We start from the raw sequence: 25847 nt of genomic DNA on the forward strand, positions 1-25847 counted from the left end.
AGAAAGTGAATAATAAATGATTATTTATTTGGGTTTCAAGGAAGTTGTTCTTTTTAAGGAAATCCAGATTTATAAATAGATAAATAGCAAAGTTATTACCAAGAAATGTATTTTGGAAAATTGTGACAAAGCGTATCGGATTGAAAGAAACATACATTTTTAGATGCACTCTTTATTTCAGATTTACTAACATTTATAACTGCAGCTCTTTTATATTGACCTTTTATAAAAGACCTTCATTAATGACTTTGATTGATGACGTGTTGATTCAACGTTATGATCATTTTAGGGGCTGCAGTTTGTGATACTGTTGATTTATATGTTACACAATATACTGTATAATAAAAATGTATAATACATATACTTTTTTTATACTTCTAATCCAAAGTATGTCCAGTTTTCAGGCATTTTAAAGACATTCTTACATTTTGAGATTGAAAACTTCTTGAGGAAGATTGTGTGATATGATGGAAAGCTCCAGAACAGCGACTAAATGGACCTTATAGTGCGACTGTCTTCTCAACCAACATTTACTTCTAACATATTAGAAGATGGTACCATTATAATTCTATGATAAACTACATTACGAGATGAAATTAAGATTATTAGAGAGCGGTTTCACTCAACAAGCAGCTCTTTAATGCCCGGTGCATCACTAACGCCAGCCATTGTCTGTTCTTCACAGTTGTGTGTTTTTATCTCTCTGGAATAAATATGTTTGCTCCCATATCTTTCTGGAAGCACAAACAGAGCTGCTGAGTGCTGCAGTTTCACTTTGCAATGACACAAAAGCAACTCTGAATTGTCCTCACGGGCAGCCAATGAGCTCAAAGCAGCAGCAGCACAGAGTCCACCAACGGCCGGACGCTGCCAGTTTCCAGCCGGACTCCCGTGGGTGTTGGGGGGCAAAAAGAATTTTCTAATCCGTCACCATTGTACCAATTGTCTATAAAAATTCATGTGCGAGTAAAGCGCTGCCTTCACAGGAGGGCTATCAAATTCCAAATCACAGTTCATGAAAGAGTCCAAACTAAGAAATGAATGACTCTGAAGATTTCAAGGTAACAACTCCACATCTTTTATTTGTATGTTTGCAGATTTATAATCTTTAGTTGACTTTGTGCATCTTGTATTTGTCTTCGTTTATTGCAGATGTGATTCCTTACACTCTTTGCTAACTCTTCATATAAACCATCTCTTACCATACTTGTGACAGACCCACTGTGTGTTTTCCAGCAGGGCCAGAGTAGAAGCAAAGACCAAATAGATGGCACAAGGATGAGCCTGGGCAACAAGAAGGGGGTGAAGGTGACTGGGAGACATGCTCCTCCGGTGGACTGGAGCAGCAGAAGAGGAGGTCCATCCATCGTCCACGCTCCCACCAGCACCCCTTTACCTCCAGACACCCCCACTGTGATCTCCATTGGGCCCCTGCCTCACAGGCCCCCAGAGCGAGTTGAGGATCCTGGGATGGACAAACCCACGGTGGGCGAGGATTGGACCACAGGGGAGTCCTCCGCGGTGTCCTACGGTGAGATAGGCGTCCCCCGGCAGACCATGGAGGAGCTGAAGACCATCCTGAGGGGCAGTCCGCTGCTCAGCATCCGGGGAAGAGATGATGGGAAGCCAGGGAGTCCTTATACGTACCTCCATGGAAGCAGCAGCGGTAGTGGTGGAGGTGGAAGGCCCGACGGACGGCAGGACGATGGAAAACCCAACAGGACGTTCAGCACCTTCAAACCCCAATCTGACGCTTCCAGAAGGGGGCCCATGTCCAGAGATATCACATCTATTCAGCAGCCTTCCGGCGTAGATTCATCCAGCTCACTCAGGTCTGATGCCAACACAACACATAGGCAGCCTGGAGTTAGGGCTCACACACATGCAATCGGCGGCTCCTGGGGAGAGACTGGAGCTTCTCATACAGGTTGGTGACACTTTGGTTAACAGACAAGTTTGTTACAAACCGTTAAAAGATGCTCCTGTCTCCATCTGGAGTCAAGTCTCGTTTTAAAATCTTGGCTATGTCTCCTTCTAGTTTATGTTTAACTTGGACTTGACTTGGACTCAATGATTGATGATATTGACCTCTTTAACCTCAATTTTGCTTTTATTTGTTGTATTTTGACTTGGACAAATAGTTTTTTCGCTTTAGTAGAATTATGTTGGTGTTGATCTGCATCTGTTTTCTATCACTAAGAAACTCCTTAATCATTAGGTTCACATTTGGAGCAACTTGGATCAATAGTTTACTGCCTATTTCAAGGTTGTTTTTCAATGGGAATTTGTTTCCCTCTGCCCTCAGGATTTTGGCCCAACCGATACTGGATTTTTTTAGACCTATACTGTTATAAATGTTTGGAAGTTTCAAAAATAACAAAATTATATGTTAGTCGATAGAAATATTTTTATTTTTTAAACATAAACTTGTACTATTTATAAACTTTTAACATAAATCTTCAGTACAGATTTGTTTTTGCATTTATTATCAAGATACATCCTTAGCGAGACATTTTACAATGTAAGAAGCAACTTTATCTGCAATAAGCCGTTTTCAGCACGGCAGATTTATCGGTCTAGCTGTACTGTTGACATGAAATCAAAGGGAACTGATTTGGGATTTGAAGAAAGTGATCTTTTATAAAAAATAGGCTGGAAAAATCAAGGATTCATTTTAGTTTTCTTCCAAAAATGGGATACTTAGCGTTAGAACTCTCCAATGGTTGTCGAATGTATTTGCAGATATTTTATACTCTTTTCCACAGATAACGTAAACGAGACTGCCGAGGTCATTGGGAATCAGAGGTTCATTGCCACCATGGAGCAGATCAAGCAGCAGATCGCCAGAGAAAACATCAACTTCGTCCGCTTTGAGGCCACCGACCTCCATGGGGTGTCCAGGTCCAAGACAGTGCCTGTCCGCTTCTTCCACGTAATTACCACACCCCACCTACACCACCCACCTACCTACCTTTAGGCTTAACTAGAGTACTTACTTCTCATTTATACCTCCATACTCAACGCACAAACATCAGAATGGTAGCTTATCGAACTAGTGAATAAGTATATTTTGAAAATGTTTTGAATTATTGCTTAAGTGTAAACGTTGCATCCGCAGGAGAAGGCGGTATATGGGGTACCGATGCCAAGAAGCTACTTGGAGCTGACCCTGAGCCCGAAGAGCAACGAAGTAGACAACGCCAACGCCGCCAACTTCAGCAGTGATGTCCTCCTGATTCCTGATCTTTCGACTTTCAGGGTCTTACCCTGGGCCGAGCAGACAGCCCGGGTCATCTGTGACCCCTGCACGGTGACAGGAAGCCCTCTTCGCACTTCACCTCGCCTGATCGCCAAGCAGCTCCTCGGCCAGCTCCAAAGCCTTGGATTCTCCCTGCACTCATCTTTCACCTATGAATGCTGCGTCCTCGGAGCGCCGGACCGGATCGGACCAAAGACGCTCTTGTTCCCAGCCACCACCCTACTCAGTAACCATGACCTGCCTTTCTTCCAGCAGCTGGTGGACAACATGTACTGCATGGGCGCAGACATAGACAGTATCGCATCTGCAAGCGGCCCCGGCCAGATGGAGATTAACCTGAGGCCAGAGTTTGGGATTGCGGCCGCAGATAGCGCCTTCACTTTCCGCACCGGCATCAAAGAGATGGCTCGTAAACACAGTTACATTGCCAGCTTCTTCACTGACGATGGCCTGTACAATGCTGGGGTGCTCTCTCACAACTTGTGGGACGCTAACGGGCGACGCAGCCTCTTCCTTAACGGGGAGAGGGCGGGCGAACTTTCTGAGATCGGAAGGAAATGGCTGGCCGGGCTCCTCACACACTCTGCCGCTCTGAGCTGCCTGATGTCGCCCGGCCTGGGCTGCCGGAGCCACATCGCCAAGACGATCAAAGACCCCAAACGAATGCTGTATGCCACCTGCGGCTGTAATGATAACAGCAGCTCCTTCAACATCAAGTGTCACGGCGGGAGGGAGACGCACATTGACAACAAGCTGGGCTCAGCCATGGCCAACCCTTACATTGTGCTGGCTGCTACTGTGGCCGCAGGACTGGACGGCATCCGGCGAAACCTGAACATCGAGAGCGGTCTGAACAAAGCCCCGTGTCAGCAGAAAGAGTTTGCCGTTCCCGTGAAGCTCGACGACGCTCTGGAAGCGCTGGGGGAGGATCACGTCATCTGCAGCACTCTCGGAGAGCCGTTTGTTCAGTATTTCATCGCCATGAAAAAGTTTGAGATTGAGACCCAAGAACTGGATGATGAAAGGAACAAGTGCCTCGAGTATTTCATCTAGAAACCCTCGCCACACAAATAAAGGCATGAAAAACAGCTTGAAAAGCTTTTTATTTTATATGATACCTTGTTATTCTTATTATTATAATAATACAGATTGTAGATATTTTTCAGTTATTTCAAAATAAAGTTATAAGTACACCCTCAATGTGCAAAGCAGTTTTGTGTATTTAATTATATATTTAAGAACATTACTGATGCAACTGTTGCTCTGACCCATGTGAACGCAGAAGTACTACATAATTAACTAATATAATAATACAAAAAGTGTTATTGTGCCACAGAAGAAGCTAAAATATGCTGTAACCCAAGTGCTAAACAAGTGTCTTTCCAGCTGAAATCTTGTCAGTATTTTGGTTTTCTTGTGTGCAATGAACATTAAAACCTCGCTAGTGTGGCTGCTGACTTTAAGTCCAGTTTTCCTGTCGGCTCGTAGCAGTTTTCTAAAGAGCTACTTACATGTTATTGTATCCAAGCGCTAAACCTTTCATCTCTTCACAAAAAGCCAAGCAAGTTGTTTTTCTTTCATATGTAAACATTGTTTTTACATTATATGATTTTATTTACAGTGTATATTTCAGATGTAAAACCCTTTAGGTACAATCCACTTTTTTTTTTACTTCAAAGACATGGACAAGAATCCCTTAAAGTCTCCAGAATAAAAAACTAAACAAAAAACATATTAAATGACAAACTGGGCAAAACCTGCTGATGAAAGTCATGTGAATTTATCAAAAGCTCCAGAGCAGTGATAATAGACCTTGAGGTGTGATTGTTTCCTAAAATGTTTTGAGTGTTACCTATCATCCAAATCATTTCAGTTTCATCCGTCTCTGAATGTTCTGCTGCTACGTACACAGGAGATGACCTGCACTGAACAATTACATTTAAATATGCAACATAATATTGCTTTCCAGAAGCAATGTCCTAGTTAGTCAACAGAGGGACAGTAGAAAGTAGATCCAATGAAACCTGTTCACAGGGATGTTAGAGAAGTAAGAGACGCTACATCAGTACCACTGAACTCTAAGTTTCAAGGCTACATCTTCAGTTAACGCCGTTGGATTCTATGTTTTGTATGAGAACAGCTGAGCAATAAATGTTAAAATCATCGAAAGACAACACAGAAAATGTACAAGATGACATCTAGGACATGATATTTTTCAAATAAGTCAAAGAGAAAGTACATTAAAGGATAAGGTTGGCTATATTATATATCTGTCTTTCAATGCTCAAAAATATATAGATTTATTCAAAAAACCTTTTTGTTCTTTTTACAGCTGGTCGGTTGCATTTGTTGGGGACTATTTTCTGCAGCGGATTAATCCACATTTGGTGCTCTAGTGAGTATTTGTAGCAGCAGGACGATGTGACGGACAACAATGGAGCTTTATGGCACTGAGGAATAAGATACATCTGGCTTTTATATACAGTAGTGACATTCATTGTTTGGTTTGGTCTTTTCATGGAAAATATAAAATCTCACCAGACTTTTCCTTTAAGCAAACTTTCAAAAAGAACAAACACTTTCAATATGAAGACAGACGTATTTTGAATATTTTTCAGTGTCTGCAAACACTATACTGTCATATTCACCCTGCTACAACACCTGTAAACACCTTGAACTAATGGTGTTAACATATCAACCCTGCTTTCCTGTAACCGCCAATTCATGGTAAAACATTTAGTAGCAGATACCTGTAGCATCAGAGGTACATCTCAGCCACATCACACCTATCAAGATAAATCAATAAACAACACATGGGCTGTGTCCGACATCCCTCACTACTCACTATATAGTGACTCGCCATTTTGCATTGCCGTCCGAAAGTAGTGTTCAACCGATGGTCACTAACCAACCGCTTTATACCATCATGCATTGCACTGAGGAAAACCAGACAGACGAGAGGAGAGAGAGGAGAGAGAGCAGCGTCGTACAACTGTAAAGAAAGATTGATATTGGGTGACATTTTCACAGAGCTCCAAAATATGTTTTACAAAGAATATTATCAGAAAGTATTTTTGATGGGATTATAGTTTGTTCATGTGACGACAGGCACGAGACAATGAGCTGTGGCAAGAAAATACTTTGTTTAATGTGATGGAATTAACGACGCAAAGAAATGACCCGAGTCGTGTTTTTTCATTTTGCCGATGAGTTCCTCTACAGTCCTCTACATAGACCTTCCTACATAGTGAGTAGAGAGAATGATTTCGGACACAGACATGGATTATGCACTAACATCACTTTTGATCTCGGAGCATGGCGGCCTTCCTCTCGTCCTGCAACTCTACTTGTTCTTGCTTATAAGATTTCCTACCCGCTGCATGAATCTTCCCAGTTTGTTGTCAGAGCCACTTTGTGTCTGATGCAGAGAGTCGTGTCTGTTCAGGGAAGAGCTTCCGTCTTTCTCCGAGGGATTCATGCTTGGTACCCTCATTGATTTATCGAGAGGAATACCTTCAGTGCTGAGCAAATACTCGTATCGACTGCAGACTTTCTCACTCCTGGTCTGAGAGACGGTCGCTCCCGCGTCGTCCAGAGTGCTCCTCGATCCTCGCTCCTGCTCTCCTGCAGGGTTCTGCTTTCTCTTGCTTGAACGCTGTGGAGATAATCTTGAGAGTGAAGATTTATGCTTCTCTGTTGGACCACTGAGAGAGCTCTGCGACCTGGACATGCTCGGTGATTGACCTTTCTTTGTTGCCTGCTCTGCCGCTGGCGCCTGTGAATGGTCTGCTCTGAGTGGCTGGTTTGATCCTGAGGGGTTCTGCAATCTCAGTGAAGCCTTTCTTTGCAGTGACTTCTCTTCTTTTTTGGATGTTTTCTTTTCATCTGGTGTGAGCATTGACTGTACTTTCTTCCTCAAGGAATTCTTCCTTTGAAGGGGTGGTTCCTCACGCAGTGTTTGCTTTTTGTCCATGTGACTACTCTTAGCTTCCACTGCATGCTGAGGTCCTGCAGGAGTGTTTTTTGGGACAGTTTGTGCACTGGTGGGTATTTCTTTCTTTCTTTCTTTTGGAGCAGCTGAATCTGAGCTTTTGTCCACTTTATCTACAGAACCAGGGCTTCCTCTGGTTTGATCCTGGCGCTGTGGTTCTGCAGGGAAGCTGGATTTTACAGAGTTCTCCTTTGGAACAGCTTTCTCGTCTTTGCAAATCTCCCCATTTCCGTCTTTAAATGTAGCTGAGTCTGCACTGTTGACACGAGAACCCTCTTTCTCTTCAGGGATCTCAGTCAAAGACTCCATCGTTCTTGAGTGTTGGAGGCCGCTGGGCTGCAGATGAGAGAGCTTGAGCGATGGATCGTTTAGTTTCATATCTAAATCAGCAGCTGAGGTTGTCCTGGAAAGCGGTTCGTGCCAGTCGTATGTCTGTGTTGTCTTTTGATCTGGAGCCATTGCTACATCATGGTGGGAGGCAGTGCGCTGGCCATCAGTGAGAGTTTGCTCTCTTTTGTCACCTTCCTTATTTGGCTCACTGTTTTTGTGGTTGGCTGGTTCCAGGCTGCAACCGTTTTGCGCATTTGGCTCTAATTCTGCAACACTCTTCTTCATGTCAAGACCTCTCAATGAAGACAAATATTTTGATCTTTCCATAGTCGAATATTTAGACCTCAAGGACTCTTGGCTCTGCCTGAGATTGCTGTAGTCTTGCAGACTGAGCCTCTTCTGCCTCATTTCCTCCATCTTGGACTTAATATCCCTCGACCTGTTGTGAATCTTCTGCGAATGATACTCGTTTAAGCCTGAGTTGCTACTATATGGTGATGTCATTGGGGATATTGCTTCACATGATGTATCTAGAGGGATGTCACTGTCGTTAAAGTATGTGTCCATCTTCCACCTATGGAGTGATGTTTCAGAGTTGAATGGTATCAGATTCTGGTCCGCTCCATAGCGAGTCCGGTGCCTAAGGTGCTGCTGAGACGACCTGTTTGTTAGCAGCAAGTCGCCGTCCCCCCTCATTTTAGATCCTTTCTTCTCGGGAGCAACACGGACTCCGATGTCCTTAGTCCCCATCCTCAGCCGAGTTATGGAATTTATCTTCTGCAGTTCTCCGCCATAACTGTGTCCCCGTACCAGATTGCCCATGTCAAAACAGTGAGTTTGATTCAGCCTCTCCTGCACGCTCAGGCCCCTAGTCATCATGGCGGCATTGTCAAATCTGTCATCCTGAGCACTCCTCATGCCGTGCATCCCTTTGCCTCTCATGTGAATTTGATGGAGGGAATGCTGGCTGGAGTTCGGGCTCTGCAGGGCCACAGTGTCTCTTAGGTACTGGACGGATGACTTTTCCATGGACAGAAATGCAGGAACTGTGGAGCGAGCGTACAGTCGTCGAAACTCCTCGTCATAAGAGCCAACCAGCTGACCTGTGATCACCAGGACCATGCTGAGGTTGGTCTTCTCAAACAACCACGTGTAGCTGAAAAAGAAACATACTGTCATCAGAGAGCCAGTAGGGATGATGATTTTACATGTTACTAATAATAAATCACATAAATCACTTTAACTCACTTGGTTTAGTTTTGACTTTTCGGTCTTTTGATCTTTTAAGTGAGTAAAGGCCACATTCCCCCTGGTATTAACATGTGATCTGTATCTGGATAATGACATCTGATAAACAGCCTTTGCATTTACACGTATTAATAAATGTAGTATTAGTATTAATAAACGTTGAATTGATTCAACCTGCACTGTGGTCAGATGTGCAGTCATGGCACCTATTTTGATTGAATTGTTGGAGAATGCATGTGAAGAAGGGTAAAAGTAGGACGGACTAACCTGTATGTTCCAAACAACACAGTTCGGCAGTCCACCAGAATAAATCTTTGCTCCAAATCTCCCCTGAACTTCACACCGGACCGACACTGATACTGCTGGCCCTGAACCGTCCGGACACGAAGGTTCTGAAGCAGAAACAAATGAAAAGATTCACCAGGTTAGAAATAACTTAGCCGGGGAAACGATTGCCTATTTACACATTCATCAATTATAGAGCAACATTAGCATTATTTGGAGTGGTGTTTGTGTCCAGCTGGTAAGTCTAATACTCCCTCTCATTAAAGCTTTTGGGTTTTTCCTAACTCATGATGGAAATATCTGATATATTACAAAAATATATCCAAAATTGTAAAACTCAGGTAAGATTCTCAGACAAACACGGTTTACGTCATCAGTTTTTCAAAAGAAAAGCATTGCATTAGAATCTGGTTGTGACTCCGCCTAGTTAAAACCACTGAAGCTTGTGTCGGAGATGTTTCAGCTTAATAATATGAAACCAGTTCAGCTGTGTTATTGGTTTGTGTTGTGTTAGATCAAACTAGGTAGCTTCTGTTAGCTTACTATCTATGAGCTAAAATACTTTCATATTGATTTCATATTATATATATTACATATTCTGTATCAACATGTGCAATAATATATAAATATAAAACAGCTGAGAGAACATATGTATTTGATTTATTTAAGGTGGAGTTTTTATAGATTGTGTAGCATGAGGCCCTATTCTTTTAGTTCATATATATAATTTAGAGTTTGGTATACTAGTTATTATTAAGACTATTTAGACACTAAATTGTATGTAGAAATCACGGTGTGGCCATGTGTCTGTCCGTCATGCTGTTTATCGATCAAACTCTTTGTCCGGAGTTTAATATCTTGACTTCTCTTGGATGGATTGGAATAAATCAGCAGGTTGTAAATAGTCACTTGTTCAATATTCAGTCTCTAAAACGAATGACCACATTTAAAGTCTACGTCTAAGAATCTAAGAACAGAAAAACTGTCCCTCCATTGTTCAGGTTATTGTGTAATGACTAAAGGAGTCTCATGAGGTAGTTTGTGCGTAATCTTGTTTAATTAACCACTTAACATCCTGTTTTCCCCATTTTATTTATTTTTATTATTATTTGATTTCCTCTTTAGTAGCTTTAAACTGGGAACATTCTCTTATAGCACACTGTCTGAGAGTATCACAGCTGAAACTTGTTTCAGATCTTCATTGACGTTTCATGATGTTTGCAGAAAGTAAAATATTCAAACCTAAAAAGAATTGCCTCAAATTTCCGCATAATTTCACCAAAAGTATTGAGTATGATCTTCTGAAACTCTGGACTCTCGGCTATAATGTAAAATACGTCCCTGAGGGTTGAGAAATGTTTGGCTGTACAGGAAATGTTCAGTTACTGACCAACCGGTTAGGTTAGGTTTAAGAATTTAAAATGTATCCAACAAATACAAGTCAATCAGTGCAGATAATACATTCATGCACAGGTTTAGAAATCTGCTTTAAATCAGATGACTCCTCTCTTTGGGCTCTTATTTCGTTAATACTTCAGCTTGTTTATAAATTATTTGTATTCATCCATCCATCCATCGTCTACCGCTTATCCGGGGTCGGGTCACATCCTCCAGCTCCGACTGGGGGATCCCGAGGCGTTCCCAGGCCAGTGAGGAGATATAATCTCTCCGCCGAGTCCTGGGTCTTCCCCGGGGTCTCCTCCCAGCTGAACGTGCCTGGACCACCTCCCTAGGGAGGCGCCCAGGTGGCATCCTTACTAGATGCCCGAACCACCTCAACTGGCTCCTTTCAACGTAAAGGAGCAGCGACTCTACTCCGAGTCTCTCACGGATGGCTGAGCTTCTCACCCTATCTCTAAGGGAGACGCCAGCCACCCGTCTGAGAAAATCCATTTTGGCCGCTTGTACCCGTGATCTCATTCTTTCGGTCATGACCCAGCCTTCATGACCATAGGTGAGGGTAGGAACGAAGATCGACCGGTATATTGAGAGCTTTGCCTACTGGCTCAGCTCTCTTTTCGTCACACCGGTGTGGTAAAGCGACTGCAATACCACCCCCGCTGCTCCGACTCTCTGGCCAATCTCTTGCTCCATCGTCCCCTCACTCGCGAACAAGACCCCGAGGTATTTGAACTCCTTCACTTGGGGTAAGGGCTCATTCCCTACCCGGAGTAGGCAATCCACCGTTTTTCATGGCCTCATATTTTGAGGCGCTGATCCTCATCCCAGCCGCTTCACACTCGGCTGCGAACCGATCCAGTGACTGTTGAAGGTCACAGACCGATGATGCCATAAGGACCACATCATCTGCAAAGAGCAGCGATGAGATCCTCAGGCCACCGAACTGCAACCCCTCTCCTCCACGACTACGCCTCGATATCCTGTCCATGAAAATCACAAACAGGATTGGTGATAAAGCGCAGCCCTGACGGAGGCCAACATTCACTGGGAACTAGTCCGACTTACTGCCGAGTATCCGGACACAACTACACAACAGTATCCTTGCGAGAGTGAAGAGTTGGTCCGTTGGTCCGTTGTTCCACGACCAGGACGGAATCCGCATTGTTCCTCTTCAATCAGAGGTTCGACTACCGGCCGAACCCTCCTTTCCAGTACCTTGGAGTAGACTTTACCAGGGAGGCTGAGAAGTGTGATACCCTGTAGTTGGCACATTAAACAGGGGAACCACCACCCCGGTCTGCCACCCTGTAGGCACTGTCCCAGACTTCCACGCAATGTTGACGAGGCGTGTCCCCGCTTCCACCTCCTGAGGTGCCGGATGGTTTTCCAGAAGCACATTGGTGCCGACCAAAAGTCCTTCTCCATAGCTTCTCCTAACCCTCTGACACGGCAGAGGCTGCCGCCCTTCTAGTCCTTCGGTACCCTGCAACTGTTTCCGGAGTCCTCCCGGATAACATAACCCGGAAGGACTCCTTCTTCAGTCGGACGGCTTCCATGACCACCGGGGTCCACCACGGTGTTCGAGGGTTACCGTCCCTTGAGGCACCTAAGACCTTGAGACCACAGCTCATCACTGCAGCTCCAGCAATAGAGGTTTTGAACATCGCCAATTTGTATTTATTTCTTCTTAAATATCAGAGTTTGAACTTTCTGACCTCTTGTTCTTTTACTGCTACATTGGAAAATAACATATAACACAGCCTGTGCAAATAACATGTTTCATTTTAAATTTGACGCATTTTACTTTACGAGATATGATTTCATATATTTTTTTAAGTAAATGTGGGAAATTAGAAAAGTAGGGCAGCAGGTTTTTTTCCTCCAAATTCCATTACTCGTAGCTTTAACACACACACACACACACACACACACACACACACACACACACACACACACACACACACACACACACACACACCTTCTGTGATACTGGACAAGATGAAACCTGTGCGTCAGTTTCTCTCAGGCTGGTATTTAGATGTGGCTACTGGCTAAGCAATTTGATCACAAAGCCGTCACTGTGTTCGCCGTTGAAACATCGTCCTGATGCTGTTCAACAGGAAAATCCAGCCACGCTAACAGATCTGTCCTACGTCTGCTGCAGTTGTCTCGTATGATAATGAAAGACAGAAATGCACGTAGCAGGGAAATGCTGGTAAATAACAGCGTTTTCTCGAGGGTGTGGAGCAAATGTCAGACTTAATCCACTAAATGCTTCTGCCAATAGAAGAAAGGTCACGCCACAGGCGAAGCTTCTTCCATGGAACATCCATGGAATACAAATCTACAAACATGCGGTTAAAGGAGCGGGAAGATGTCCAGAGATCATATTTAAGTTATTGTTGGATATGATGTCTACCTTTGTGTGTTGTACTTTGTTGCTTTGAGGAGTTAATGTCCAGATGGACAGATTCTGTGCATCTTGTCGACCAGATAAAAATCAATAATTTTCCAACATCATAGCCTATGCAGCAATCTTTAACCTTTAAATCCTCCTAAACTTTTCCTATTGAGCCGGCATGGAAACAAATCAGAGCATGATCCTCAGTAGACAAGAGAGTCCAAACAAACTTAGATTAGTCAGCCATTTCTGTGCATATGTGATAATATTTTACCAAAGGACACTATCGTTAATATGTAAAAATACAATATTGTTTCATTAAAACAGATTAAGTTGTTGGAGGTGTATGGGGGGGGGGGGCTCTACTTCTTTCCCACATTTAGATAAAGTAACTGCCAACATGGTGGCTAATCAAACTTTAGGTTTCTGTGAGCTTGTCACTCTCAACATGTTATCATTATGTTCCCAAAAATAAATAAATACATCACATTTATATTGGTGATACTAACTTCTCACTTGACACTTTGCACGTCTCATGTTGTATATTTCTCACCTTGAGGTCTTGGATCTTGATGCCCACCCTTTGTGACATCTTGAGGAAGCTCTTGAACTGGGATTCATCCAGCAGGATGTAGACTACCACTCCCCTCAACGTGGCCGTGATGAGCTCTTTGAAAATATCAACGTCAGTGAACACGTCCATCGCTATGGCAATAACCTGGAGGAATAATAAACAATCGGAAACACTTTGAACACAGGAAGAACCGCACATGTATTCAGTTTCAAAGTTTCAGTTTCAAAACATCTAAGGAGTCTAAGGAGTCAAAGTTATGAAGACGTGAGGTTAGGGTTAGAAAGTCTTCCTGATTCCTCAGCTCCCCCTCTACTGGCCAAAACTAAAACATATACTGTAAGTTTAACCCTCTAAAATGAATCTTAAGACTTGTTCTTTTTGTTTTTTCCATAAATCGGTTTTCAGGCATGATTTTAGTCGTGCTTTTCTATCCCTCAGAGCACCACTCCTATAATTTACAGAACTTCTATTTGATACAACATGCTGTGATGTGTCCGATTAATCATTTTATCATAGTAACAGGGTAAGCTTCCCTATTCTTCTGACTATTCCAGGGCACTACAATTATTTTTAAATATGTCTTGAAATGTCTTAAATCACAATATATAAAATCAAGACTTTCAAGCTTATGATAATGATCAGACTGGATGTTTTACACATGTTTACATTACATGAATACATTGAGCAGCAGCAGCTGCACTGTGTGCATTGCATTCAATCATTTTCAGATGATGGATATCTGTGGAATGAAAGTTTCCTGCACACTCACACACACCCTGCTGTAATTTCTAAATTATTAGTTTCAGCTGAACAATCGAGAACATGCAAGCTAAGACACGCTGGCTTGTTTCTGTCATGTGTCTGAAAGTGAAACATGGCATTCATGTTCCTTTTCCACGAAAAGCTCCTTTCACAGCAGGCAAATGAACTTTCTGTCTCTGTGAAGCTGAGCAGAGACGGTGTGTAGAGTAATATGTGGTCTGTTGTTTATATGTGAAGAGATCAGAATCAGAATCATTTTAATTGCCATGCAGGTTTCCACCTACAAGAAATTTGCTCTGGTAACGTTGGTGCATAAATATAAAAAATGTATATGTAACTCATTCTGTGGCAGAAGGTTTCATCATCGAGTAAAGACGAATAAATCCCCTCAGGTGCTTAGTTATTCAGTGTTCTGCCAGCTGCAGGTCACTGTGGTAACTTTAGTAGCTGCTGGATACATGTTTTCTTCACAAAATGACTGTTGCTGCTCACTTTTTTGTAATGTAATTGTTTCAACTGATAAATATTTATACTATTTTGGCCAGAATCTGCTGTCCAATAAAGGCAGATCATTTAAAAGTAAAAGTACAAAGGTATTAACATGAAATTATACCTAAAGTAAAAGTACTCATTATGTATATATATATATATATATATATATATATATATATTGTATACATTACTGCTGGGTAGCTTGTGAATTCCCCCTGTGGATCAATACAATCTTATTGATACAATAATATCATTATTTATTTGCTGATTAGCTATATTTTGGAATATTAATCTGAATCTGGATACTAACTAGTAACTAAAGCTGTCAAATAAATGTAGTGGAGTAAAAAGTAAAGTATTTGCCTCTGAAATGTAGTGGAGTACAAGTATAAAGTAGCCAAAAATGGAAATACTCAAGTACCTAAACCATTGTACTTAAGCACAGTAGGCTACATGAGTAAATTAACTTAGTTACTTTCCATGACTGAATAAAGTTTTATTAATATTCTGCTTGTTAGTATTAATGAATATTATGTTAATATTAATGTTATGTATTTTACTCTTTTTTACCTTTACTGGCAGTGGTGGAAGAAGTCCTCAGATATTTTACTTAAGTACAAATAGCAATACCACAGTGTAGAAATACTTTGTTACAAGTAAAAGTATTAGTTAGCATTAAAGGTTCTCAGAATTCAAAGGTCTCAACATGGCAACGGCTGAGCAGCTAACGGTGCTAACAGCGGCAGCAGTGCTAACAATGGCAACTGACAGAGCTAACAGTGCTAACAACGGCAACTGACAGAGCTAACAGTACTAACAACGGCAACTGACAGAGCTAACAGTGCTAACAACGGCAACTGACAGTGCTAACAGTGCTAACAATGGCAACTGACAGTGCTAACAGTGCTAACAATGGCAACTGACAGAGCTAACAGTGCTAACAATGGCAACTGACAGTGCTAACAGTGCTAGCAACGGCAACTGACAGAGCTAACAACGGCAACTGACAGTGCTAACAGTGCTAACAATGACATGGCAACTAACAGTGCTAACAATGGCAACTGACGGGAGGCTAACAATGGCAACTGACAGTGCTAACAGTGCTAGCAACGGCAACTGACAGAGCTAACAACGGCAACTGACAGTGCTAACAGTGCTAACAATGACATGGCAACTAACAGTGCTAACAATGGCAACTGACGGAGCTAACAGTGCTAACAATGGCAACTGACAGTGCTAACAGTGATAACAATGGCAACTGACAGTGCTAACAAAGGCAACTGACAGAGCTAACAATACTAACAACGGCAACTGATAGTGCTAATAATGGCAACTGACAGAGCTAACACTGCTAACAACAGCAACTGACAGAGCTAACAGAGGCAACTGACAGAGCTAACAGTGCTAACTACGGCAACAGTGCTAACAACAGTAATAGTGCTGAGAGAGTTAGTTTTAACCAGTAGGCTACGCCATTACTACACTATCATTACAAATAGTTTTGCTGCCAAACAAATGCTCTATAGCCTATGACAAACCATTTTGAGTAGCCTACCAAGAGTATTCAAAAGCCTATTTATTAATTACTGTATACATGATACTGCTGCCTGGGTAGCTTGTGAATTCCCCCACAAATCAAAATAATCTAATCTTAACCTATAGGCCTATATGATAATACATCATGATGTACATGTTGATTATATTGTTAATTTGAATCTGTAAAATATCTAAAGTGATCAAATAAATGTATTGGAATGAAAAATACAATATTTGTGTGGATAGAAATATAGCCTAAATTAGCATAAAGTACTCAAGTAAAGTAGCCTTAACATTGTATGTAAGTAAATAATTTAAATACATGTACTTAGTTACATAACACTACTGCCTTTACTCTTGTGGATTTGTGGACTTTACTAAATTACTGGTTCCTTAATGTTGATCTTTCACTGATGTTACTTTGAGGGACGATGTGTGACAGCTACGCTGATTCACAATCTACATTATTTAATTTAAAACACTTTTCTTTCACAGTTTCACAATTGCTTCCAGTAAAATCTTCAAAGGTCAACTCGTGCGTTGCTGCATAGGGTAGCAGTACACCTAGTATTCAAATTTTTTTATTTTACCTGTTCCTACAGAATCACAGCAAGTTGTTTCAGGTCTGCAATTAACAGTTAAAAACAGGCTCTCTGTGAGCTTGTCCCAAGTTTGTGATTTGTTTCTGCATGTTTTATTTGAATGGAGCGCGTGTAAACGTAATGTCTCAAAACAATAATCAGATTCTTTTGTGGAAACCCCAAGTAGAATAAGTGGATTACTGTGCAGGAATGGTTTGAGATGTGTCTGTCATTCTTTTTCTAATGTTAAAACTATTTGAACTGTGAAATGAATCAATCTGAACACAGCAAGCAGGCAAAACTATTTACTGCAACCTTTCAAGTCTATAGGCGGTGGATTCTTGCTACGGAGACTTCAAAACAAACGTAGTTATTTGTGAATCAGAATAAATTACATATTAGTAGTGAAACTGCAATAACAAAATGAAAGAAGAACATTTACTTTATTTCCATTTTATGCTAATTTATACTTCTAATGCTTCAATTTAGAGGCAAATATTGTACTTTTTACTCAGCTGTATTTATCTGACACTTATAGTCACTGTATACACAAAAAACATAAATATTTCTATAATATGATGCGATGCTATACTACTAATCAACCCAGTGCAAAGTGTCTATAATTGGCAGGTCACTCTGGTAGCAGAAGGGCATCCCGTGTACTAAAGATGAGTCCTCAGCAGTGACCTGACCTTTCCTGTCTGTCTGCACGTTGTAATGAAGGCAATAAAAAGCCCCGAAAATAATCTACAGAAAAAGATCGCTGTCTGAAATTGGCTACACATTGATAATTATAAAAACAGCATAATACTCTATAATAATATTGGACTTTAAAAGAAGATATTCTACATATTGAGTAATCTTACTGTTAATTATTTACATTTTGCTGATAACACTTCTGTCCTGTTAATTCAGGACTTTCACTTGAGTATTTTTAGACTGTTGGATGACTACAGTGTGATGTTGTGTGCAGAGAAATATGTAGTTTGATGTGTGTTTTCTGTGCAAAACAACGCCTTTCATTGTGTGTCAGAGCTGTACATGATCTGCTATTGTCCTCAGTGTTAAATATGTGCACACAAAGACAGTGAGATGAATCTCTTCAGTATTAACTATGACTTCACCTCCAGAATATTTGAAAGTATTTCACAGCATTATGTTCTCACCTGCCTCGCCTCCTGTATCTGTTTGCGAACCACTTCTTTAATGGTCGGTGTGTCCTGTCTGGGCGGTTGGAACAGCAGGCTGATGCTGGTTTCTGCACCCTCCAGCGAGACCTCCGGCCAGCCCAGGTCCAGCTCGGGAACCTCCTCGTCTGACTCGGTTGGGAAGTAGGTGGAGGGTCTGGCCTCATCTGAGACCCGTTTCCCCTCAGAGGAGTCATTGTCCTCCACAACCGGTAACTCTGCATTTTCCAAAATGAACAGAATCTCCTGCTCTGACAGAAAGTGGCTGATCTGCTCGGCTCGGAGGAACTCCTCGTAGGCCTGTTTGCCTCCACAGAGCAGGGCATAAATGGCCAGACGGTAGGTTTCTCTGTAATGTGGCTGGATGTAAACCGGATTGTTGTCTTCGTTCAGTGAAGACAGGCAGGACAGATTGGACTCCATGGGTGCCAGATCCCCCCTGAGTCTCTATGAGCAACAGGCCTCTCCTTTACCTTCAGAGTGACAAGTTGTGAGACTGTTAACACGATGTTCAGACTAAAAACAGAAATAAACCAACAGAAACCGGAGAGAAAAGGCAGTTTACACATGTAGAGTGTCAACGTTAAAACCTGTCCGGCAAGTGTGATTTACTACAAGTAGGTAAACAGTACAAGGTGGTGACAGTCCATTATCCTTCAACATTATGATGAAAAAGATAAACAGACTCACTTCATGACTGGTGAAATAAATCCTGTGCAGAGTCCTGAACCTCAGAGAAGCAGCTTAAAGGGGACAAACCCTCCAGTCGAACTTTGTGTGTGAACCCTCTGCTGCATGAATCAGCGGCATTAAGGTGTGGATTCAAACTGTCTATTCTAGCTCGTTGTACCTGCCCTGTTGGCTCCACTGACAGATCACACACTGTAACAAGCCCCGCCCACCTCAGCTCACCTGGGCTGAAGGAGCAAGAGCAGGTTTGTTTACCTATTCAGCTCTCAGCTCACAGTACATTTAAGCCTGGATACAATATGTGCATGTTTACTTTGTTCAGTGCTGCAGCAGGAATCATGTTGCCTCCTAACGTACATTCAAAACTCTCCTGCCACAAAAGCTCGACTGCGTCCAGTCAGATGTCTGAGAGGACGACTTTATGTGTTTGAGTCTTTATGCTGTTAGCCTGTGGAAAGTCCTCTTTACAAATAGATTTTAGTTTTGCTGTACGATGGTTCAACCAGACCGACCATTACAAGGACAGAAAGTAGATAAAAACACCTCTGAGCAACAGTTCAATGAGAAGAGAAGAAATCAGCAGGTTAACTAGAAGCTGAACATCAACATGGAACTACTTCCTGTTTCAGTGTCAGATCACAGTACAGCCTCGAACAAGCTGGAACTAACAGGCAGCGTGTTGCTTTAGGAAGCATATTCTCTAAACGTCACAATAGAAACAGAAAGTTAGTCTAGTGTTAGAACAGCTGGAGCTGCATCAGGAACATCAGCTGAACATTAACATTTAAACCTCTGAGTAACAGCAGAGGCCCAGAGAGACAGACTGAACATTTAGAGACACATTGCTCCTTTGTAATAATGATCGAGGGTCACGCAACACTTTTCTGGACTGGAAAACAAATGTATAATCCAACAGTGTTCTCCTGTCACGCAACACTGTGGGGACATCGACTAAATGGAAGATTTAATCATTGAATTCATCTTTTGAGGTCATAAATGATACATCTGGTGTTTTTTATCTCTGTTAATAATAAGTATTATTGAAGGAAAGAGTTGTGTATCTGGGGCAGAGAAGAGATGAATCACAGACATCAGAAGGAGGTTGATAAGTAAAGTTTATTGCATCACAAAGCATTGGGGGAAACACAACATGTCACAGACAGACCTCTCTGACAGGAAGTGAGTATTTGTGCTCACAGGATCCTCGTTAGGGTCTCCACCTGATGAGAGCTACCTGGGACAAAAGTATCTGTTGATAAAGGAGGAAAACTGAACCAGAGCGGAAACAAAACAATAATCTGGTATCTGGTGTTAATCCCCCCGCAGGTACTAACAACATAACTCCAGCTCCGTACTCCAGGTCATCCAGTTTAAAGGGTCATTTCGCTTTATAACAACTTTGGTCGTATTTCCATAGTTTTGGTCATAATCTTTTCTGGTTATGACTTTACACTGACTTAACTCTGGGAACACATCTCCAGAGACGGTTTGCCTTCTTTTATCTTTGTGTCCAAGCTGTCTGACCGTCTGGTGATGTAATTATGACCCAAGTTATAATAAACAGGAATGATCCTTTAGCATCCACACTGTATACGGACGTTCCACTAATGTTGCTTAGTGGAAGGTGCAGCTTTTAAAACATAAACATCTACCCTGTTTTTTTTTTGTTTTCTTTATTAGTTTTTGTATCTTTTTCCCACCTGTGTCAAAAGCACAGCGACCAGTTGAATATGAAACTGAAATGGAAATCTACTGTATGTTAGTAGCCTCTGTAAAGGTCCCTCTCTTGTATGTATATATATCCTGCAACTAGTTCTCAGACGTGATGGAGAACACTGGAACGCACAGAAAACCTTCAGACGGGACTAATAACAGCGACTACAGCTACACAAACCTTAAAAACCTCATGGTTTCACACTCATGCTATGAATCAGCGTTGCTAACAGCAATCGTTTCCCGCTCAGACGTCACCGCCATCGTTTACTTCCTCGGTGGGGTCGGAGACTTCATGAATCTGGGCGGGGTGGGCGACTTGACGCCGCGAGAGGGAGTGGGAGACTTCGGGGTCGGGGTTGGAGATTTGGGGATCGGGGTGGAAGCGGGGGTAGAGGCTGGAGTTGGGCTCTTCATGGATGCCGGGGTCTGGGACTTAGAAGGCACGGGGGTTGAGGTCTTGGAGGAGGGGGCTGGGGACTTGGGGACTGGCGGCACAGGTGTGGCTGCAGTCGTTTTGGGCTGTCCCAGTTTGGGCTCGGGGATCTTCTCGCCGTGCTTGTAGACGCTGACCGTGATCTCCACGAACTCACCGCCGTACTTGTTCCGTACGTTGATGCTGTACTTGCCGGAGTCTTCAGGAGTGACTTTGTTGATGACGAGGCTGGAGAACTTGCCGCCCTCGAATGTGACCTTGGTGTGCTCGTTGGAGGCGATGTCCTGCTCGTTCTTGAACCAGGAGACCTCAGGGGTCGGCTCGCCCCACACGGTGCAGGTCAGGCTCAGAGACTGCAGAGGGTCGAGAGTCAACTCAAGTCACAATGCATTCAAGTGCTGTACTAAAAACAATTAAAGGGCCAGTGACACAATAATTAACCCACTTATCCTTAAAGTACTGGTTCCCCACATGTGGATCAGAACCTCAGGGGGTCTTAAGATGAATCTAAAGAGTTAGCAACATGGGTAATGGGTTTCAGACTTTTAAAAGATCTTTGCTTTTTCTTCTGAATTACTGGATATTATTTATATAATCTGAGAATCAATGTCGTGCATTTTAGAGAAGTTCAAGGAAAGAGCAGAAAAGTCTCGTCTTGGAACAAGCAGTTTGATTGGAACAAGATAGTAAGTCGACCTTAATTTGGAATTTACTATTTTCAAGATAAAGATAAAGATAAAAACTATAAACCTAAAGAACATGCATGGCCAGTTACCGAACATGAGTGACAGCCTGTAGATCGTACTTCTACATTCTGTTCCAGCACGTGCTACAGGAATGCTGTCAGGGCCGTTCAACTCCTCGACCCTCGAAGCTCAAAGTTCTCGGTACATATTCTCAACATATTGTTTATATCAACACGTTTCACATCCTCACCTTCTCTTCCATGATAGTGACCACGTCAGGCAGACCACCGACCACTCTGCCGCGGTCTGAGGAGAGACAACAACATGTGTGTTACTGCAGCACGGAGCTGTAATGGAGGATATCTCCCTGTTTGCATTGTGAGGTGAAGTACGTGTGACGCAGCGTAAACAAGGAGGAGATGTTCAAACTCTGTGATCTTCAACATTCATCTGCATTTTTGCCTTGAAAGCAAATACCTCGTCTGCAGGACGCAGAGGAAAATGTTCAGAATGTCGCTCGAGGGATCTTTAAAAACATCATCGTGACCTGATCCATAAAACTAAAACTAAATCTTTAATATGAGAATATGAATAAGTGTCACAGTGTCAGGATAATGAAGAATCATCCACTCACTCTTCTCAGCGAATGCGGCGGCCCTGAAAGATAAAAGAATATTGATATGATTAATATGATTTGGATAAAGTTTAAAAACACGTTCACAAACATGTACTGTGAAACTCACTTCAGTCTGAGGATACTCCTCATAGGCATCGGTGTACGCTGCAAATAAATACCAAAACAATCAGGATGTTTTACAGTTACATGCATTTAAAGTTAAATACAATTACACAGAAATAACGAAATTAAGATAATGGCTTCAAAGTAAAAGATAAAAATGAAGTGAAATGAAAACAGGACTGTTCTTACCTTGTCCAGAGAGGTCGAAGGTTCTGGCGTGGGTCTGCACGCCGTCTGAGATCTCGATGGAGTAGCTGCCCTTCTCCTTGTCAGACGGATCACAGATCTGCATCCAGGCCATCTCCGCTGTGCCTCCAATCCTCATCTTCTCAGAGGAGGCGATCTTACTCTCCCTGCAGGGTTCACATCACAACTTATTCTGCTGATGTGACAGAAAACACTGAAATATCCACAGTGCAAAGTGTCGAGCAGGTTTTTAATCAGTAAACAGTTTTAATTATTACGCTCAACATTTTCTAAGCAAAACCTTTACGTGAGCGACGGAGGTATTTGTCTTGTGACAGCTGACGGAACAAACATGCTCCGGATGTGAGTGATGGGCGTGAAACCAGAAGGACGACATACATTTAACGTTGTTACCACGAGGAAGCAGATCATCTGTCCCATGCTGTCAGGATGTAGGGACACTTTATTCTTTAATAAACCAACTGCAGCTTTAATGAGATTCAGAGTTACTTACAGGTTTACATTCCTGCAGGTGTGCACAGCTGAGAGAGCGCACCACCGACACAACTCACCACGAAGCTGAATCTGTCCGGTGACGACATCATAATGCAGATAATGATTCATTTCTTACGCTGCGCTGTAACTTGTATTCTTGTCGTATTGTGTTTCAGCTTGTTTTGATTATATTGTTCTCTTGTCTCTTTAATGAATGTTTTTAATTGTAAATGTTGTTTTACGCACTTTGAATTGTCTTGTTACTGAAATGTGCTGTAAGAAACAAACGTCTCGTGATCTGTTCTGTAAAACGTCGTTTTATTCATGAAGATGTTCTTTGTTTTGTTTCAACTCAGATATGAATATATGTGAGTGATACGGATATTTGGCAATTATTTTTATTATCGATTAATCTGCAGATTATTTTCTAGATTAAACGATTAATACATCTATACATTTTTTAATGTTTTGTCAAAGTCCAAAGTGATGTCTTTAAATGTCTTGTTTCGTCCAAAACCCAAAACATTCACTTTAATATGAAATGAAACTGCGAAAAGCAAGAAATCTTCATATTTGAGAAGCTGGAAACAACATTTTCGCATTAAAAGAAACGATTAATTGATTATTAAAATAGTAATAATAATTATATTTCTGTCGATCAACTATTCGAATAATCGTTGCAGCTCCAGTTTACAATCTAACTGTTTGCCAGGTTTACACCAACAAGCTAAACAGCTGTTAAAGTAAATATCTGAACTCTGTACTTTGTGACGAAGGTGAAGAGAAATGAAGCTGTACTTGTGTTTCCAGACGGTCTTCATCTCTTCTGTGTAGTAGTTCATGTAGCACTGCAGCCTGATGCCCTCTGGTGTGCACTGCAGCACCAGCTCAGAGGCAGACGCACCTGAAGGCAACACACACACAGAGGAAACAACTGAAAACAAAGTCTTCTGTGAAGCTGCATGTGTGTTATAACACTGTAGACACGATGTTCTTGTGTTCAGCAGGTCATTCTGCAGAGTCGCTGCTTTTACTTTTCCTGTATCTAAAGAGCCAGTTCAAAGAGTTATCTGAAGAATCCCTCAGGCTGCTTTCTCACAGCAGTTTAAACTTTAAAGGTTAAATCACTTTTGTTGGGAGACAAACCTTCAGGTGAAACCAGCTGCATGCAGCGGAGATATTCAGCCCTGAGGACACACTTACAGTAAATGTGGTCATGAATCAAGTTTGTGTAATACGTGCATCTCACAGGTTACATCACATAAACTACCGATTGTTACTGTGTCAGATAGAAAAACCTTGTAATATAATATATTAAAATATATGTAATAATGTAAAATTACATGTAATATATCATTTAATTTAGTCAGTAATTGTATCTTTAGTTGACAGATATAAGATGTACATATTTGTGTTATTTTCATATTTGTATGCGTTACTTTATATTTTATATTGAATAACATTCAGCTATTGTAATATAAATGTGTAATTCAATCTAGAAACCGTTGGTCCTGAAATTAAATAAATAACTAATAAAAGAAGAGATGTGCACGTTACATGTTACATGTTACATGTAACATGTAACGTGCACATAACATGTAATGTGTTACATGTTACACATTACATGTAACATGTAACATGTTACATGTTATATGTTACATGTAACATATAACATGTAACATGTAACATGTAATGTGTTACATGTTACACATTATATGTTACATGTTACATGTAACATGTAACGTGTAACAACATGTCACAACATGTAACATGTAACACATTATATGTTACATGTTACATGTTACATGTTACACATTACATGTAACGTGTAACAACATGTCACAACATGTCACAACATGTTACATGTAACATGTAACATGTAACGTGTAACAACATGTCACAACATGTTACATGTAACATGTAACGTGTAACAACATGTCACAACATGTCACAACATGTAACACATTATATGTTACATGTAACATATAATGTGTAACATGTTACACATTATATGTAACATGTTACATATAATGTGTTACATGTAACATATAATGTGTAACATGTTACATGTTGTGACATGTTGTTACACGTTACATGTTACATGTTACATGTAATGTGTAACATGTAACATGTTACATGTTACATGTAACATGTAACGTGTAACAACATGTCACAACATGTCACAACATGTTACATGTAACATGTAACGTGTAACAACATGTCACAACATGTAACACATTATATGTTACATGTAACATATAATGTGTAACATGTTACACATTATATGTAACATGTTACATATAATGTGTTACATGTAACATATAATGTGTAACATGTTACATGTTGTGACATGTTGTTACACGTTACATGTTACATGTAATGTGTAACATGTAACATGTAACATATAATGTGTAACATGTTACACATTATATGTAACATGTAACATATAATGTGTAACATGTTACATCAGTAACAGACAGACAAATCAGTGTGTACTGTCGTACACACTGATTTATTAATCAGCTGATCAAACTCACCGGCATTCTTGGCGAGAGCGTTGATGATGTCGTCAAACACTGCGGAAAAATAAAAGACACAAAACACATTATAGCATGTTTTATAATACAAAAACACCAAAGTAAGCAGAGGTGGAAGAAGTACTCAGATCCTTTACTTCAGTAAAAGTAACAATACAACACTGGAAATACTCTGGAACAAGTAAAAGTCCTGCGTTCAAAATTCTAGTAGAGTAAAAGAGCAACGTGTACTTACAGTAGCAGAAGTAAAAGTACTAGAGTATTACAGCAACGTGTACTTACAGTAGCAGAAGTAAAAGTACTAGAGTATTACAGCAA

General features: G+C 41.3%; 3 protein-coding genes across 3 annotated transcripts in view; 1 reads left to right on the forward strand and 2 right to left on the reverse strand.

Moving 5' to 3' along the window:
- Positions 1–1470: 1470 nt before the first annotated feature.
- Positions 1471–4373, forward strand: lgsn (lengsin, lens protein with glutamine synthetase domain). The gene is made up of 3 exons (XM_029428353.1): positions 1471–1927; positions 2766–2932; positions 3119–4373. Exons 1-3 carry the CDS (start codon positions 1471–1473, stop codon positions 4310–4312), a joined length of 1818 nt encoding a protein of 605 aa, XP_029284213.1. The 3' UTR covers positions 4313–4373.
- A 1245-nt stretch (positions 4374–5618) lies between these two features.
- On the reverse strand, positions 5619–18875 carry LOC115006226 (protein FAM83B-like). The gene is made up of 5 exons (XM_029428343.1): positions 18738–18875; positions 18027–18520; positions 13469–13633; positions 9096–9220; positions 5619–8736 (listed from the first exon to the last, which is right to left on the reverse strand). Exons 2-5 carry the CDS (start codon positions 18468–18470, stop codon positions 6603–6605), a joined length of 2868 nt encoding a protein of 955 aa, XP_029284203.1. The 5' UTR covers positions 18471–18520; positions 18738–18875; the 3' UTR covers positions 5619–6602.
- Positions 18876–19835: 960 nt separating this feature from the next.
- The window catches only part of myom2a (myomesin 2a), a 28369-nt gene continuing 22357 nt past the window's right edge, over positions 19836–25847 (reverse strand). The window contains 8 exon segments of the mRNA XM_029428342.1: positions 19836–21239; positions 21823–21878; positions 22207–22229; positions 22316–22326; positions 22328–22353; positions 22501–22664; positions 23791–23896; positions 25530–25568. Of these exon segments, the coding sequence (XP_029284202.1) occupies positions 20718–21239; positions 21823–21878; positions 22207–22229; positions 22316–22326; positions 22328–22353; positions 22501–22664; positions 23791–23896; positions 25530–25568 (947 nt within the window). The 3' untranslated portion in view covers positions 19836–20717.

This window comes from Cottoperca gobio, unplaced genomic scaffold (genome assembly GCF_900634415.1).
Source record: "Cottoperca gobio unplaced genomic scaffold, fCotGob3.1 fCotGob3_70arrow_ctg1, whole genome shotgun sequence".
Lineage (NCBI taxonomy): Eukaryota > Metazoa > Chordata > Actinopteri > Perciformes > Bovichtidae > Cottoperca > Cottoperca gobio.

Excerpts from the sequence above, each read along its gene's own strand:
- lgsn (XM_029428353.1), top strand. The coding sequence starts at position 1,471 with ATGGACAAACCCACGGTGGGCGAGGATTGGACCACAGGGGAGTCCTCC. Across the intron at positions 1,928-2,765 it reads GACTGGAGCTTCTCATACAG|ATAACGTAAACGAGACTGCC; the intron begins GTTGGTGACACT and ends TCTTTTCCACAG. Across the intron at positions 2,933-3,118 it reads TGCCTGTCCGCTTCTTCCAC|GAGAAGGCGGTATATGGGGT; the intron begins GTAATTACCACA and ends TTGCATCCGCAG.
- LOC115006226 (XM_029428343.1), bottom strand. The coding sequence starts at position 18,470 with ATGGAGTCCAATCTGTCCTGCCTGTCTTCACTGAACGAAGACAACAAT. Across the intron at positions 13,634-18,026 it reads AGATACAGGAGGCGAGGCAG|GTTATTGCCATAGCGATGGA; the intron begins GTGAGAACATAA and ends TTATTCCTCCAG. Across the intron at positions 9,221-13,468 it reads TCAAGATCCAAGACCTCAAG|AACCTTCGTGTCCGGACGGT; the intron begins GTGAGAAATATA and ends TTTCTGCTTCAG.